General features: G+C 47.3%; 1 protein-coding gene and 1 long non-coding RNA gene across 3 annotated transcripts in view; one reads left to right on the top strand and one right to left on the bottom strand.

Annotated features, from left to right (window-relative positions):
• Positions 1-3307, top strand: part of LOC121144479 — a 42954-nt gene extending 39647 nt beyond the window's left edge. For both annotated transcript variants that reach the window (XR_005881845.1, XR_005881844.1), the window contains exon 3: positions 2178-3307. This is a non-coding gene — a long non-coding RNA (uncharacterized LOC121144479). The remainder of the gene's footprint in view (positions 1-2177) is intronic.
• Dgat2 (diacylglycerol O-acyltransferase 2) overlaps positions 1-4398 on the bottom strand; it is a 30754-nt gene extending 26356 nt beyond the window's left edge. Inside the window, exon 1 of the mRNA XM_005073973.3 lies at positions 4050-4398. Coding sequence (XP_005074030.1) covers positions 4050-4170 — 121 coding nt within the window. The 5' untranslated portion in view covers positions 4171-4398. The remainder of the gene's footprint in view (positions 1-4049) is intronic.
• Positions 4399-16928: the final 12530 nt, after the last annotated feature.

The following is a 16928-nucleotide window of genomic DNA, read 5'->3' as shown; positions in this document are numbered from 1 at the left end:
GCTTTGAATCTATTTCAAAACAGGAGAATAAAATCACCAGAGGCAATGAACCCATCATGTCCCAGAGAGAAAAGCAATGCAGGAATACTGGCTTCAGCCTTCTGTAGTCTGGAACTATGTGGGGACCGGGGATCACCTGGCTCTTCTCACTTGGCACACGGCTCCCAAGGCAAGCTCTTAACCAGACTGTCAGTGTCTCTAGGACACTCGGCACATACAGGCAAGAGGCCTAGGGAAAGCTAAGGAATTACACTGAAGCTGAAGGAAGACAGGGCTTCCTGCCAAAAGGACCTGGGAAGTCCCACTAATGATTCATTCACTGGACAGATACCTACAGGGTTCCTACTACCTGTGTTAGTGTTAGATGCTAGAACAGAACACTGAAGAGGACAAATGAGGCCCCTGGTCCCAAGGGCTGACAATTACCCAAACAGTAAGTACATGTGACAACTAGGTAATGATAAGGACCACAAAAGTAAAAGATCTGGGAACTAGAGGGCGGAGTGACAATCGGGGTAGGCATGCCAAGATCTAAGAAGGGTAAGCAAGCGCAGAGACCCTGAGAGAACTGAATTACGGACAATGATGGAGGATCACGAAGATCGCCAGCACATGGCACGGTGGCCAGGAGGTTATGAGGTGGTGGAAAGTGTTCAGGCAGCCTCATACAATCTGAGGTTTGAAGTAATTGGAGCAGGCAGGCGGGGTAGGGAGGGGCGACAATTCACCTAGCCAGACAAAGTTCTGTTCTGTGGGGTGTTGGTAACCCTTTCCACCAAGCTTAGGGAAACTTTCTCAAAAAGCCTTGAGGAGACACCATGCCTATATGGAGTTAGGAAGCAATCAACACTCATTTGGCAACTGCATGGCACACGCGCTGGTTGCTCTCAAGTGTTCTGTCCCCACACCTCTGTGGCTTAAGGAGGCTCATAGGCACAGATGGAGATGAATCAGGTTCTAGCCTGTCTTTCACACCCCTGGACTAGTTCTTCTGGGGACCTCAGTTTCTCATCTGTACTATGAAGGCTGGGCCAGATCCAGCACCAGTGGGTAACTGTTGTTTATAACTCAAGTACTTGTTGCTGAATTTAGGAGGGGGAGGCTAAGGTGCGGCAGAATTTCCACACTTGCCATTGAGTCACCTGCTAATAACTGGCCCTCCTTCCCAAGCTTAGATGAGCTGTATGTAGTCTTTGCAGCTGGGGAGAAAGCTACACAGAATTGAGGGAGTAGGGACAGGAGTGAGGTTTTTATTCTGTGATCACAGAACTGGGTTAGATTGCCAGCCCTCTTTTCTAGAGTTACCCCCAACAATCTGATTCCACCTAGCATATTCCCAGGGATGGGGAGCTCCATCTCCACCATCCAGGCTATGCAGTCAGCAGCAATTGTTGTGATTCTTCTATGAAAACCCAGACTATGACAACTATGACTTCACCCCTATCTGAGGCTTTAGGGTCACACAATGTACCAGCTCAGAACTGTACTGCACTAAATCCTAAGAATAGCCAGAAGCATTCAAGGGCTCTACCATGAAAATCTTCCCATCCAAGGGAAAGGCAGGGATGTACACAGATTTAGCTAAAGCCTCCAAACCACAGTCCAAGTCAGTCTTTCAGAGATTAAAAAAATACTACCACAAGCCAGGACAGCACACCGAGGCAGACAGGGGGTCCTCCGTGTTCAGGCCAGCCTGGTCTACATAGTGAGTTTCAGAACAGCCAGCAATGCACAGAGAAACCCTGTCTTGAAAAGCCAAATGAAAAAAAAAATAGCAAAGACTCACTCTCTCCCAACAAGGCACAACCACCCAAGCTTACATCAAAACAACAGTCACTGAGTTAACTATGTAGTTTCTCACCCATCATGGAGCTTCCCTTCCCGGAATCCATGCTCTCCTCCTTCCTCAAACACTGTCACTACAGGGTGTTCAATGAGAACTGATCTTCTGAGGCAAACTAGGCCACTAGGGAGTGCCTCAAGGACCAAGGAGGTACAAGAGGCCTCTTAAGAGATGTCAAGATAACATAAAATTTGCTTGAACACCCTCCCCTACCCCACCTAGTCTGTCACCAAAGTAGATCCCACAGAGCTAAACTGACTAGTTTGCATTTCATATTAGTCTTTGTTAGTCTATGAGGTAATTACACCCACTTTTTTCCCATTGTATTTGCAAGGTTGGACAACAACATGGAGAAATTCTTCTGCTCAAAATCATCTGATAGAGACTACAAATCTCCCTGAGTTAAAAAAAAAACTGTCAAAAACTCAAAAACATGTATTTAACAGGCTTCTTGCCCCTGGAAGACAGAGAACCCAGGAAGGATATCTCCAAAGGGACCACAGTAGACAGCAAATCCATGCCATTGCCTTGCAATGAGAATATTTTAAAAGCATGAACGTAGGCAAGTCACTTCCTTCCCCATCAAAAGGCACAGTAAAGAAGATACTATAGGTTATTACGTGGAGCAGCTCAAACTGCTTGTCCCTATGACAGAAAGTTCAGTACTTCTCCAGGACCAGATAATCACATCAACAGTCAACTAGGACTAATGCCTATGTCATTGGATAAACTGTGATGGAGGTCCAGCATGGGTTACCTTGCAGCCACCAGCATTCAAGAAATGACTTTGACAAATGGCAAGAAATATTTGTGACTAAACAGTAAGACAAAACTGGATTTAGAGCTGTATCTATAGCATGTTCTTGACTTTATATAATATGTACTAATAGAAGTAACATGGGCGGTGGTGGGTCACACCTTTAATCCCAGCACTCGGGAGGCAGAGGCAGGTGGATCTCTGTGTGTTTGAGGCCAGCCTGGTCTACAGAGTGAGTTCCAGAACATCTAGGGCTGTAACACAGAGAAACCTGGCTTGGGGGGTGTGGTGGGGGAAGTAACCACCAGATAGCTAATTTACCTTATTTTCTTTCTGATTACCTCTACTTTTCAAGATTCCCATAATTCCAAGTTCCTATGAACTGGAACTCCCAGACTGGTCTCCAACTCAATAGATCCAACTGCCTCTGCCTCCAGAGTCCCTACCACTGCCCTGCTAAGGACACCTTGAGTAGCATGCTCTTTCTCCCTCATTTTCTCCAACTATAGATAAGGCGTGTGGGATGCTTTGCCTTGTATGGGGAAAGCAGTGGTGTGATTTTAATTCTGCCCCTGGTTCACTGAAGGCCTCAATTCTTCTTGAAGGAGGACCTTCAAGAAGGAAAACCAGGCCCATTGGAGTTCCAGCCTTGTCCACAAAGTGAGTTCCAGGACAGCCAGAGCTATACTCAGAGAAGCTGTCTCAAAAAAAAAAAAAAAAAAAAAAAAAAAAAACCAAGGGGTCTGCCACTCCACTTCTACATCAGAATCAGGGTTGCTGTTGAGTGGGTTCTGCAGTCTGGCTTGGCACACATAAGCTGGGGCAGAGGACACTTGGGGCACACCTGTTCCAGGCAGGCATGTTCTCCATCCAGTGGCTGTTTCAGGTGATTGCAAAACCCTTATCCCCTGCTCCATCCAGTTTCTCCCAGCCAAGTCCTGCTCCACCTTGTGAGAAAGAACAGTACTGGGGGCTGAAGAGTGAAATATCACTAATAACTGGGGAGAGTGGGTGGTGTCGCCCTCATCAGCTGGGGGATGGGAAGTGATGTAACACATGTTGCAATATTGGTGAGTACCAGGATGGAGAATGAACCCAGGCTTGACTAGGATGCCAGGTTGCCTGGCTCAAACTGGTAACCCTCATCCCAGACAGAAATGACAAGATGCAGAGTCAGGTTCCGCCAAGGAGAAGCCAGTCGTGGTGGCACACACCTGCAATCCCAGCATTTTGGGATGTGAGGCAGAGGGATTCCGAGTTGGAAGCCATCCTGGGCTACAAGGTGAGACCTTTTTTAAAAACTGCAAGTAGTTGTCTGAGACGCCAACCTGAAATGGCTAGCCGTCCAGTACAGCGCAGCGCAGCATGTCTTAGCCAGAGTCCCTTCCTGAAAGTCGTCTTTGCTGTGGATACCCCAAGATGAAAGTCCCCGGGGTGACTGACACTCACCCCATCGCCCAGACACCTCGCGTGACAGAGCAGATCCTCCATTCTTGTTCTCGCTGCGGGCAGCTTCGGCCCGACGCTCACCCCGCAGGACTCCGGAGTAGGCAGCGATGAGGGTCTTCATCCTGAAGTCGGTCCGGTGCACGTCACGGCTGTACAGAAAGCCGCCTCACGCCGCGCCCCTGGCCCATGCCCCGGCCGCCGGGCCAGGGCTTCGTGCTGAGCTCCGGAAACCGGGGAACAGCGCCCAGGCGGTGGCGGAAACCGCACGAGACCTAGGCAGGCAGCCGCCGCCAACCCAGGTGAGCCGAAAGGCCAGGGAAGCGCGGCCACGGCGCCGAGCGCCGCCGCGCGCGCACTTTATAACCTCACAACGGGGCGGGCCGTGACGTTAGGGCGGGGCGGAAGGCTCCGCCCTGGACCGTACCATGTCCTCGCGGGGGCAAGACTCCCGAGACTAGGCTATGTGCAAAGCCCAGAACAGCGCCAAAGCCTGACCGGTGCGAAACAGAGTGCAGCAAGTATGGGGAAAGGAGCTAGAGTCCCGGTGCATAAAAGCATGCCTGGTTGTTCCAGCGGCCGCCTTGTCTTCTTCCTTTTCCTCCCTTGCAGACATTAGTACAGTCGAGCATCTGGAACGTGGGCCGGGAAATTGAGCACGTGTAGGAAGATATGGAGCGTGCGGGTGCCTGTGTTCTTCCTTGGCTACGCTTTCCTTAGCCTGCGGTCATTAGTGTTGAGATTAGTTAGGTTACATCTGGGCTTCACAATCACCCCAAGTGCCTCTGCCATTCTTTTTATCAGGAAGAACCTGGAGCGATGAAGTCTACTACTGGAAATCATAGCAGTTGAGGGATGTGCATGTATACCTGTGTCTGTGTGTGTGTGTGTGTGTGTGTGTGTGTGTGTGTGTGTGTGTGTGTGTGTGTGTGTGTGTGTGTTGAGGCACGAAGATCAAGAATTTGAAGCCAGCCTAGGCTACATAGTGAGACCCTGTCTCAAAACACCAAGGACTGAGGCAATATTATGGAACATAATTATGCACTTTACTTCAAATCCAGTCCCAGCCTTCTTTTCCTCAAGTTGGGGCCGGGGTTGTTTGTTTGTTGTTGTTGTTTTGGTTTTGGGGTTTCTTTTTGTTTGTTCTTGTTTGTTTTCTGGGACAGGGTTTCTATATGTAGCCCTGGCTGTCCTGGAGACCAGGCTAGCCTTAAAGTCAAAGATACAACTGCCTCTGCCTCTAGAGGTGGTGCAAATGCCACCACGCTCGCTTTTCAACTTCAATGTTCACGTCTGTAAATGGGAAAAAAACATGAGATGCTTTGATAACTAATGAGTTGAGGTATGAAAGGTACTTAGCTTGCTTCTTGCACTTAAGGTTGGGAACTTTTTCTATTACCCACGTCTGAGTAGAGTTTTGCAGAATGAGGGTGTGAGGGCAAGCAGAAGAACAGACATAACATCTGAACAGTCAGCATTGTAGTCCAGGCAACTCTAGGGGATGAGACTGCAGTGACATGGTGACATGGGCGAGAGCTTGGTCTTAGAAGTTCCTTGAGTATCTGTCATCTCTCCAAACATTGGGGTGGCAATGGGTTCTTGGGAGAATCCTAATAAAGGAAAAGGCAGCAGTGAGATGAATCTAGGAACCCTCTAGACAGTATAAGCAATAGACTGGAGGGCAGTCTGTGGGAGGGAGCTGAGTGAGAGAGGACAAACCTCAAGCAAAGGCAGTGGTAAAAGAATATCCTGCAGAAACAAAAAAAGCATAGGAGGGCTGGGTGGGGGTGGGGCTCACTCTTGGGTTTGCATACATAAGGCCTGGTGCACAGGGGGAGAATGTAGACAGTTTTCCTGTACCAGCATCTACTTCCAAATAATCACTCTGGGGCTTATATTAATTGTAAATCCTTGGTCAATAGCTCAGGCTTATTACTAACCAGCTCTTACATTTTAAATTTACTCATATTCCTTATTTACACTCTGCCACATGGCAGTACCTATATTAGCATGGCACATTCATTTCCTGCTCCCTCTGTGTCTGGCTGGAGACTCCTGACTCTGCCCTTCTTCCTCCTAGCATTCTCAGTTTAGTTTTCCCACCTAACTTTATCCTCTTCAGCTATTGGCCAATCAGCTTGTTTCTTAAACCAATCACAGCGACAAATCTTCACAGTGTACAAAAGAATTATCCCATAGCATTTCCCCCTTTTTGTCTAATTAAAAAAAGAGGGTTTTAAGCCATGCCAATAAAGGTTGTTTTAAAATGTAAGAGTTAGTAACAAGCCTGAGCTATTGGCCAAGCAATTATAAGTAATATTAAGTCTCAGTGTTGGTTATTTGGGGAATGACTGCTGAGACAGGAAAACTCTGCCTACAGAAAAATGGAAAAGAAAAGTGAGTTTAAACCAAAGAGGGAAGCAGGATAGCAATCCCAGGGCATGTGACAAATGCCATTAGTGAAACCTAGAAACATTTGCAATTGTTTAACTTCTTCAAAGACATGTGGGTGGGTGACTGGGTAGGTGGGGCACAAATCTCATTGAGAAAATGCTACCAAACCCTGAGAACTGAGTCAGTCAGAAGTAGAAGGAAAATATCCCAGGGCAGAGGAATCATCATGTAGAGCTGGGTCCTTTTAAGGAATGGAGGGAGGTTAGTGGCATACCATGTCCTTGGGAGACCCAGGAGACAGACGTATGCTAGGTGACAACTGTCAGGAGAGAGCAGGAATATATTTGGGTGGGGGCAAATAAGCGTTCAACTATGTGGGTGCTATGGTGCCAGTGGATTACTGGAGGCAAGCCTCCTTCCTAATGGTTGTCTAACACATATAAGGCTCCAGGTTTAGAACCTAACAACACACACACACACACACACACACACACACACACACACACAATCTCGTGATTACATGAAGACCTCAGGTCACTGTATGGCATATGCCTGCTCTAGAAGTGTCTTCTGTGGAGGAGACCTTGTGTTGGGACCATGGCTTGCTCTCTTATCTCTAATACTGTCTAGTGGGCAGAGATTAAGCTGGAAGGCTCAAGGCTTGAGGTGTGGTCTCTCCTCTATTAGTTTGTCAAGTGTTCTTGGGTAAGTCACTAGTCGTTCATCACAAAGTGGAAGTAGGAAGCCAGGCACAGTTTGCACACCTGTTATAATCCAAGCACTTTGCAGGTGAGGAGGAAGCCTCCTCCAGAAGTTCAAGTTGGAGTTGGAAGCTTCAAATGAGTTGGAAGCTAGCCCAAGCTACCTGAGGCCCTGTCTCAAAAAAGAAATAGGAAGATGGAAAGAAAGGGGTGACAGTTCCTATCTTATAGACTATACTTAAGTACTTATGGATCAACTAAAATAATATGGAAAGGGTGTTACCATTATGCAATGAGAGTAAGATACCATTATCTTAATGACAAGACTTTGGGTAAACAAGGCCCATTGGAAACATTCAGATCCCAAGTGTGTGGACTTCAGCATTTTTCTGTGCACCTTCCCTGGGCCAGTTACCGATTGGAACACAGAGAACCAGACCTCGTCCCTGCGTTTGTGAAGACTCAACAAAGAGATGAGACTAGTGGCCAAACGATGGCCAGGATATGGTGCCAAGGTCAGCCCCTCCCTCGTGGCTGCCACTGTCTGCCTCCACCGAGCTTGGAATCTACCCACGCTCGGGAGCCCTTGGTCTGTGCCCATTGTGGATCTGACTTAATTAAGAGTCTCAGTGAACAGTAGATTGTCCAATAGATGTGCAGTAGTCAGGGGATAGTAAATGAGAAAGGAGGCCATATTTCTGTTGGATATGAGATGAATCTGGTTTTGTTGATCAGAGAGGAAGGGCATCTATTCAGAGGTTCCAGCACGGGCAGAGGGCTAGAAGTGGGACCCTAATATGGCTGGGAAAATGACATAAATGGCAAAGTAAGGAGAAGGTAGGAGGTGACGTTGAAAAGCTGACAACAGGAGCTGAATCTGGGGGACCTCATGGTTCAGCACTTGGGTCTGGCTTCATCCTGTCTGGAATAGAGCAAGGGAAAGATGTGAGGTCCTGAATAAGATGATAGGTTAGCCAGATAGATTGAGCTAGCAGTGTATAGGTGGAAGGTTGGGAAACAGGGCCATAAAATCTAGTCCCTAATACCTGGAAGTACTGGTTCACACCTTTAATCCTAGCACTTGGGAGACAGAAGCTGGAGGATCTCTGAGTTTGAGGCCAGCCTGGTCTACAGAGCAAGTTCCAGGACAACCAGAGATACACAGAGAAATCCTGTCTTGAAAAAAAAATCGAATCCCTAGTTTAGACCTTTCATATGTGGAAACATGTACCAAGGCCTACAGAGGAAGTCCAAGAGCTCCCTTATCATCCCACTTCTATGCCTATGCCCACTGCTTATGTACATTGGTTCACATTGGACTTGGATGGAAAATCATTGTTAGAACATTGAAAGAAGACGTTGTGAGTCTGTAGAGATGGCTCAGCAGTTAACAGTATTAGCTGATCTTCCAGAGGTCCCAGGTTAAATTCCCAGTATCCATGGGACAACTCACAACTGTTCAAAACTCTAGTCCCAGGGAATTAAACCCACTCTTCTGGTCTCAGTGGTTACCAGGCATGTATGGCGTATATGAAGGCAAACATCCATTCACATAAAATCAAAATAACAGAATATTGGCTTGGGTTTCTCCTCTGTAGGAAGATGGGTTTTGGGATTCATAGCCACTATTGACCTCTAGTTTCCTCTCCATACATCTAAACACACCTAGAATTTTTGTGATAGCCTGCTTGTTCTTCACAAGGACAAACCGGTCAGATATAAGGTGTGTTCTAGACCTGTGTCACCTCTCCTTCTTTGCCACACATCCTAGCTCATGAACACTTTGAACAACCAGAGACAGGTCAAGTCACACGTCCAAGAAGGGCTTGGCCAGGGTGGACTTTACTAAGTGTTCAGTTCTAATACTTCATACAGTCACTAATGTCACGTTGTTATTAGATTGGTTCCTCCTCCCCCAACCACTCAAGACAGGGTTTCTCTGTGTAGTAGGCCTGGAACTCTATCTGTAGATGAGGCTGGCCTTGAACTCACAAAGATCTGCCTGCCTCTGCCTCCCAAGTGCTGGGATCAAAGGCATATGCCACCACTGCCCCACAAGTTGATATTATGAACTGTGTACATGCCTGTGTGTTTTTGTGGATTTGTGTAAAGCCTGGATGGGAACTTACCCCCTCCATCACATACAAGAGGGGAATAAGTGGGGATTCACAAGGCAGAGAGGCAGAGAGGATGCCTGCCCTACAGGCACAGAGAGGAAGAAAACATTTGCCAAGCATCCTGTTCTGCGCTAGGCCCCAGATGATGGGATCCTTTCCATCCTCACATCACTATGAGACTGATACCACTCTGCTGTGCAATTGAGGTGCAGAGAGGTAAAGAGAAATGACCAGTGCTGCAATGTAAATGGACACAGGCAGAACCTCCCTAATTAAAAATCAGAAATGCAGCTGGGCGGTGGTGGCGCACGCCTTTAATCCCAGCACTCGGGAGGCAGAGGCAGGTGGATCTCTGTGAGTTCGAGGACGGGCTGGACCGACAGCCTCGAAAACAATACAGAGAAACCCTGTCTCGTAAAAAAAAAATCAGAAATGCTTCTGGTTCCTAGCACTTCAGACAAGGGGTGCTCAGCCTGTGGGAAAGCTAGAATTCATATCCTGGCCTCTCTAGCCTGCAACCCACATGCTTTCCCTGCTCTCCTTGTCCAGCTACCTGGAAGAAGGCCCACCTTGAACACAGAAGTCTTAGGTGAAAGGATTCATCACCCACCACTCTCTTGAAGCATTCCCCAACAGCCTCTTTTTTTCCCCCAGGTAAGGGTTTCTCTGTAGCTTTGGAGGCTGTCTAGGAACTTGCTCAGTAGATGAGGCTGGCCTCAAGAACTCACAGAGATCTGCCTGTCTCTGGCACCCAAGTGCTGGGATTAAAGGTGTGCACCACCACCACCACCACCACCACCACCACCACCACCACCAGGCTGGCTATTCCCATTTTGTAGTTGAAAAGACTAAATAAATCTGGGGGAGATTATGGATAGCAGGGATTGGGTAAGATTTAAATCAGTCTCCATCCATACACTTGGGCCTTTGAGGTTCAACTCAGGACAGGCTTACCTCACTTGCAGAGAGAAGGAGGACAGAGGTTTGGGCAAGGGGAAGGCAGCCTGGCATGGCTCACTGGCTCAGAGCTCACCCATCTCCTTCTCTAGGCAGGAGTTTGCCAACTGGAACTGCAGTGTGGCAGGGCTGCACCCTCCTGGGTCTCATTCCTCCCTTCTAAGCCCTTCACTGTCCTTCTAGTAGATATCCCTACTTGTCACTTGTTCATTAACGGTCAGAGAGGGTAAAGTATCAATTCCCAGGCTATAGAATGTGAACTTTGTCCTCAGAGCAATGAGGAGCCATGGAAGGTTTTAGCAGAAGTGAGGCATGCTCATTTTTATGCTCTGAAAGATCACTAACAAGAACACCTTTAACCTTCACCTTTATGGCATCCTTCCTGATCACCTCTGCCTTAAATTAGATTCCCTGCAGGGAACGGCCTCCTCAAATTGGGTAATTTGAGGAAAGTTTAATACAAAGACTGTTTTCAAAGATGTGGGCATGAACATGGGAGACTTTCTCCAAAACTATTAACATTTAAGGCCCATGGACAGAAGAACCCAAAGGAGAAAGCCCTACAGAGTAGGAGCTGAGGGGAGAAGGCTGCCCATGGGAGCTGGGGGCAAGGACGACTCATGTAACCTGGCAGGGTTGTGGTCTGCCTTTTCCTTCCTCCCCAAGGCTAATGTCAGGGCTTCTTTCCACCCAGAGAGCGACGCAAGCCCCTTGATGTGAACCATGCTGAGCACCAGGGAAAGTGCGGAACAGACAGTGTGAGACCAGGGCTGAGAGACAATGGTAGGTGTGCAGCACATAGCCCTGTGAAGACCCTGTCCACTCCTGCATCCAATCAGATCTCTAGCTTCTGCCTGTCCCCTCCTGCATCCAATCAGATCTCTAGCTTCTGTCCTTCACCAGGCCTGTAACATCTGATACCTACATATTTATCTCCCCCATGGAGAGCCTGCCTTGAGGCAGAAGTACTGGTCTGTGCACCAAAGAGACTTGGGTGATGTTGGTGGTAGGAATGAGGGGATGGGGGAGTGAATAATGGTGACATAGCCAGAACAAAATGAGGTAGTTTAAGGACCAAAAAAGGTGGTTTGAGGTATACCAACACTGGAGATCTCCAAGATTCAGTGATATGGGTAGAGGATTAAGGGAGGGAAGGGGCTAAGTGAGAGAGACTGGGTTTCAAATCAAAGCCAAGAGCACACACTCCCTCAGGGAGCTCAGTTGTGGCCTGTGGTCCTGTCTTGTGTGACAGGTCTGACTGACAGCAGAGTAGTGCTGAGCTGATCCCCTCGGGAAGCATCATCCAAGTAGCCCCAGGCCCCTTTTAGAATGTTCTGTTGCAATGTGTACAGAGAGCCCCCTTGCATCATTCTGTCTGCAACAGTCTTACTCAACTCACCCAAGGCCTTTCCCCACAGGGAGGGGGGATGGAAGACTTGCACACTTAACTACAGAGAATTCACGGTGCACGCAGTTTTCACCTGCCCTTCAGGCTGGCCCACCTTTTCTGAGCCTTCAGGAGCTTCCAGAGCTTAGAGCCTAGGGAAGCAGCAGACACGGCCGCTACTGTTGAGCCCCAGCATTTTCGTCACTGTTGCTTGTCTGTACTCAGGTTGCCCTTGATTCCCAGTAATCCTTCTGCCTCACCCTCCCATGTTCTGGGATCACAGGCATAAGCCACTCTACCGGCTTTGATTCTTTGAGACAGGGTCTCACAATGAAGATCAGGCTGGCCTCAAGCCCACGCAGCTGTTCCTCCTTCAGCCTCTTGAGTGCTGGGATGTCCCTCTAGGCCTGGCGGTCCGAGTCCTTGCTTCAAGAACAGCTTTATTCAGAAGCCCAAGAAGTGACATGGGTAACAGGGACGGTCTAGCTTAGCAAGGGTAGCCCCAGGGTTCCATATAGTCACCCCCAATACATGTTTAACCCTCTTGTCTAAGTCTTCGGGGGACTGGGAAGCACCATCTGAAACCATGGGCCAGGGGCATGCAGAAGGCAGATGATGAGGCCTGTATCCCTACACAAGGCAGAAGGTGTGACTCTAAAGCACTGGCCCCTCTCAGACCCATAGTACCAAGTAGGAGCTCAGGTCGGGGACCACCAGGTGTTTTTTTTTTTTTTTTTTTTTTGGTTTTTACGAGACAGGGTTTCTCTGTATTGTTTTCGAGGCTGTCGGTCCAGCCCGTCCTCGAACTCACAGAGATCCACCTGCCTCTGCCTCCCGAGTGCTGGGATTAAAGGCGTGCGCCACCACCGCCCGGCTCCATCAGATGGTTTTTTACGATAGTTCTGGGTATTCTCTATAACCAAAACACTTCTAATCTATACACACCCAGACCTCACCAGGGTTGCTCCCCCACAAAAAAACACCCAAACCTTCACTGGGATTGCTCCCCCCACAAAAAAACCACAAACCCCTGTCCTTGCCCTATGTTCATGTTGCTGTTCACGCCTCAGTTTCCTAGGCTACATTCCCTGGAAGTAAACACAGTGCCCCCCCTTCCCCGCCTGGAGCGAAGTGATGAACACAGTGCCTAGTACAGGGCCTGGTGCACAGTTCTTGACAATGGTTCCCACTGAAGGATCATAGTTGAAGCAGGAGAGAGCTTCCTGCCTGCAGGAAGGGTTTTACTCAGACATGACAGGAGTAGAAATGGGGAGATGATGAGAAGCCAGTAAAGCTAAAGGAGACCAGAAATGCCAGAAATATCCCCCTCAGCCCAGGAGAGGACTGCTACTCACAAAGGAAAACCCTGTGAGGGGGACCTGGAAGGAGCTGATGCCATCACAGCTGCCTTAGTCAGGAAGAACCTGAACTCCACAACAGCCTCAGGACTTGTTTCCAAACAAAGCCTCCTCTAGTAAGTTCTGGGCTGCCCAAAGTTGCAGAGAAGTGGGCAAGACTTGCCCTGCTTTCAACGCAACTGGAAACCTGTAACCCTGGCAAACACCTCTGTGATAGATGACGTAAACAGATGGAGGAAGTTAGAGATGCCAGCAAAAGGTAGGCATGGGCAATCGATACATTGCGGAGGAGGGGCAAACTGAGCCAGTCTGTATTTAGTCATAATTACTGCTGCACTGTACTGTTTATCCACCTTTGGGGTGCATCACAATCATCCTTAAATTGGGCTGGGGAGATGCTTCAGTTGATAAAGTACTTGTCATGCAAGCACAAGGACCCAGCACCCACATAAAAAGCCAGGAATGGAAAGGTGTGTGCTTGTAATCCCAGCACTGGGGAGACAGACACAGAGGACCACTGGAGCTCTCTGGCCAGCCTGCCAGATCTGATCAGTGAGCTCCAGGCAAGCTAACCACATCAGCAAGCTCTGGGTTTCAGTGAGAGACCTTGTCAAACAGCAGCAGCAGCAATAACAAGATGGAGATAGCAACTTCTGGCCTCCATGTACACACATGCAATATGCACCCACTCCCCAAACATACATAAACTGCACACTCTACCAGGAGCCTGGGCCCACTCCTAGAGTTTCTGTTGTGTGGCTCTGGGTTGGGAGCCCTTAATTTGTGTTTTTAACAAGTTCCCAGGAATTGCTGCTTCTGATTTGCAGTGGGCCCTGTGAGAACAACTCCCTGAGCTGCGCTGGTGAGAAGACTATTGTGGAGTGTGGGCTTGCTCTGTAATACAGTGTCCCAGCAAGCTGGTGACAGACCTTGTGTTTAGCATGCCCTGAGGTCCATTCCCAGCACTACTAAATAACAAACAAACAAATGTTCTAATGGTGTGCCAGGGACCCTTCCCAGAAATCTGTGATCTTTGGGGCAAAGTTATTCAGCTGCAGAAGCACTGAGAACCTGGGTGTGGTGACCTGCCCAAGATCTGACAGAAGGTGGACATCAGCAAACATATGCTGAATCGTTTAAGGATGAAGGATGAATCTTACCCATCTCATTGTTCACTCCGATTTCAGCAATCGCGTATGCTCAATGGACTTGGACCACACAGTTTTAAATTTCATAGGACTTAGACCGGCTGATGCTACTTATTCATCCAAAGATGTATATTCAGTTGCTCATTCACTACCATCTCTCACTACCATGCTCTTTGCCAAATTCTGTGTGTGGATTAGGAAGAAAAAAGGCCCCATCTTTGCCTTCCTGAAACAGCTAAAGTTCAAGGTCAAGTAGAAAGTATAGTCTGAATGGAGTTGTCTGAGAATCCTTTACAGAAGAGGCCAGAGACTTACAAATTCAGATCTAACCTTGTGCTGAGCACACCGGGTGTGCATCCTGTTCTGTGAGCATGGCAACAGCTTTGAAGGTTTTAATTCACAACCTTAGAGCAGAGATGAGGACTGAGGCTTAGAAAGGCAACTAACTAGTTAGAGGAGGAGCCGGACTTGCTTAGTCCTGGTTAGTCCGATGCTAACTTGACTGGTTAGAGAAGGAGCCCAACTTGCTTAGTCCCACTTAATCCAATGATAAGGCCTCTGCTTGTTTCTGTTCACCTGGGACTCAATGGAGAGGAGTTAGAGTAGAATAAAGGGAGGGGTGGAGAGGATTTGGGGATTTTTACAACACTGCCATTGGGCAATCCCCAGGATTAAGTCTGCCACTACAGCTGTCACTTCTTGTGTACCTGATATTGAGAAATAGGTTCAGACCCAAGATAAACTCAGGGGAATTTGAACTCAGTTAGCTAGCCCAATTTGTTCTCTGCCAGGTCAACCTCACCCCACTTGGGACCAGAGGTTTCTTTTCCACAGCAATGAACACTTTGTATCCTGCCCCCTCCCTCTTAAATGGCCTCAAACTCACTATTATACAAGGAGTAGTTGTGGAAGAAATGACCTGGCTACTTCTGAGGCCCTCCACCAGGACACTGAGGCTAAAATATCAAATACAGTGCCATACAGCTGTCCGTAACAGTCACTTGCTATTCCTCTGCTCTCTATAGGAGCCGTGATGGTATGGTAATTCTCTCTCTCTCTCTCTCTCTCTCTCTCTCTCTCTCTCTCTGTCTCTCTGTGCGCGCGCGTGTGTGTGTGTGTGTGTGTGTGTGTGTGTGTGTGTGTGTGTGTGTGTCTTTTAAAAGAAGAACGGTTTATTTGGCTACTATTGCAGGTGACAGTTTGTCCCGGCAGGGAAGTCAAGCAGCTATTCACAACCTCATCCAGAGCAGAGGGGAAACAATGCGCACATGCCTCCACTCTGTTCCCTGTAGCTCGTTTAGACAGTCTGGGAAACAACCCTAGGGAAGTGTGCTATTACTATCAGGCTTTTTGGAACCAGTCTAGAGAGGATATTAAGGGAAAATGTACACTCAGTTTTATTATCCTGCTGTTTGAATCTAAGAGTGAGATAACTTTTTTTTTTTTTTTTTTACTTTTTTGAGACAGGGTTTCTCTGTGTAACATCTCTGGCTGTCCTAGAACTCACTCTGTAGACCAGGCTGGCCTTGAACTCACAAAGATCTGCTTGCCTCAGCTTCCTGAGAGCTGGGATTAAAAGTGTGTGTCACCACAGACCAGTAGGATGAGATACTTTTAAGTGGATGTGTAGCAGGAAGAAAACTTCGGTCTTCATTTGAATACGACTTTCAGCATAAGCAAAGTAGCCCCATCACTGATGAAGGTAGCTGCCATTTCTAAAGCCAGCATTAATTTCAGTTTGGACTGCCGATACTGGAACAAAAACAGAAGCATAAGCAATGTGAAAATGTCCTCACTGGGTGTAGAAAGATAAAACATATAGTCAATACTCATTTTTTCTTGTGTCTTAAATTATTAGTTTGTCAATGTAATTGAAGAAATTTAAATGTCATTAGATACTAGTAACTACATACACTGAATAACTAACCACACAGTATTGCCTCTAGATTGCTTCTTTTTTCTTGGCATCGAAGATCTCATATTAGCTCAAATCATAATGTGACAGCCTTAATTTTATTTCTGGATTAATTCTATCGAAAAGCAGTAACTATTCTTTAATCCCCACACTGAGAGTCTACGTCTTTACTCCTTTTCTCCCCCTTGACCAACCTTGTAGACCAGCCCCATAAACCAGCTTCATTTTTTAATGTTTTCAATTTCAGTTACCACTGCTTTTATCTTAATGCCTATGTTCTGCTTGCCTTGCTACAATTTGCTTTTTTCTTCACTTTATTGATTCCAAGCCTCTCTTGCTTTTTAGTTAGTTTGTTTGTTGTGTGTGTGTGTGTGTGTGTGTGTGTGTGTGTGTGTGTGTGTGTGTGTGTGTGTTATTGTTGTTGTTCTGAGACAGAGTCTCACTATGTAGCCCTGGTTGTCCTGGAATTCACTATGTAGACCAGGCTGGCCTTAAACTCACAGAGATCCATCTGCTCTGTCTCCCAAGTGCTGGGATTAATGTAAGCATTTAATCCTTTCTTTTTTTTTTTTTTGGTTTTTCTTTTTTCTTTTTCTTTTTCTCTTTTTTTTTTTTTTTTTTTTTTTTTGGTTTTTCGAGACAGGGTTTCTCTGTATTGTTTCAGAGGCTATCGGTCCAGCCCGGCCTCGAACTCACAGAAATCCGCCTGCCTCTGCCTCCCTAGTGCTGGGATTAAAGGCATGCGCCACCACCGCCCGGCTTAAGCATTTAATCCTTTCTATAAACTGCTCTAATTGTATCCCATGAATTTTAATATGTTATGCTTACATTTTCACTCAGTAGAAGATATTTACATTTTTCCTTTGTAATTTCTTCTTTGAGTTTGTTTATTTGGAAATATGTTG

The sequence above is a fragment of the Mesocricetus auratus genome, unplaced genomic scaffold (genome assembly GCF_017639785.1).
Source record: "Mesocricetus auratus isolate SY011 unplaced genomic scaffold, BCM_Maur_2.0 Super-Scaffold_4256, whole genome shotgun sequence".
In the NCBI taxonomy this organism is placed as follows: domain Eukaryota; kingdom Metazoa; phylum Chordata; class Mammalia; order Rodentia; family Cricetidae; genus Mesocricetus; species Mesocricetus auratus.
Note: the sequence above shows the minus strand (reverse complement) of the source record. Positions and strands in the feature narration are given on the sequence as shown.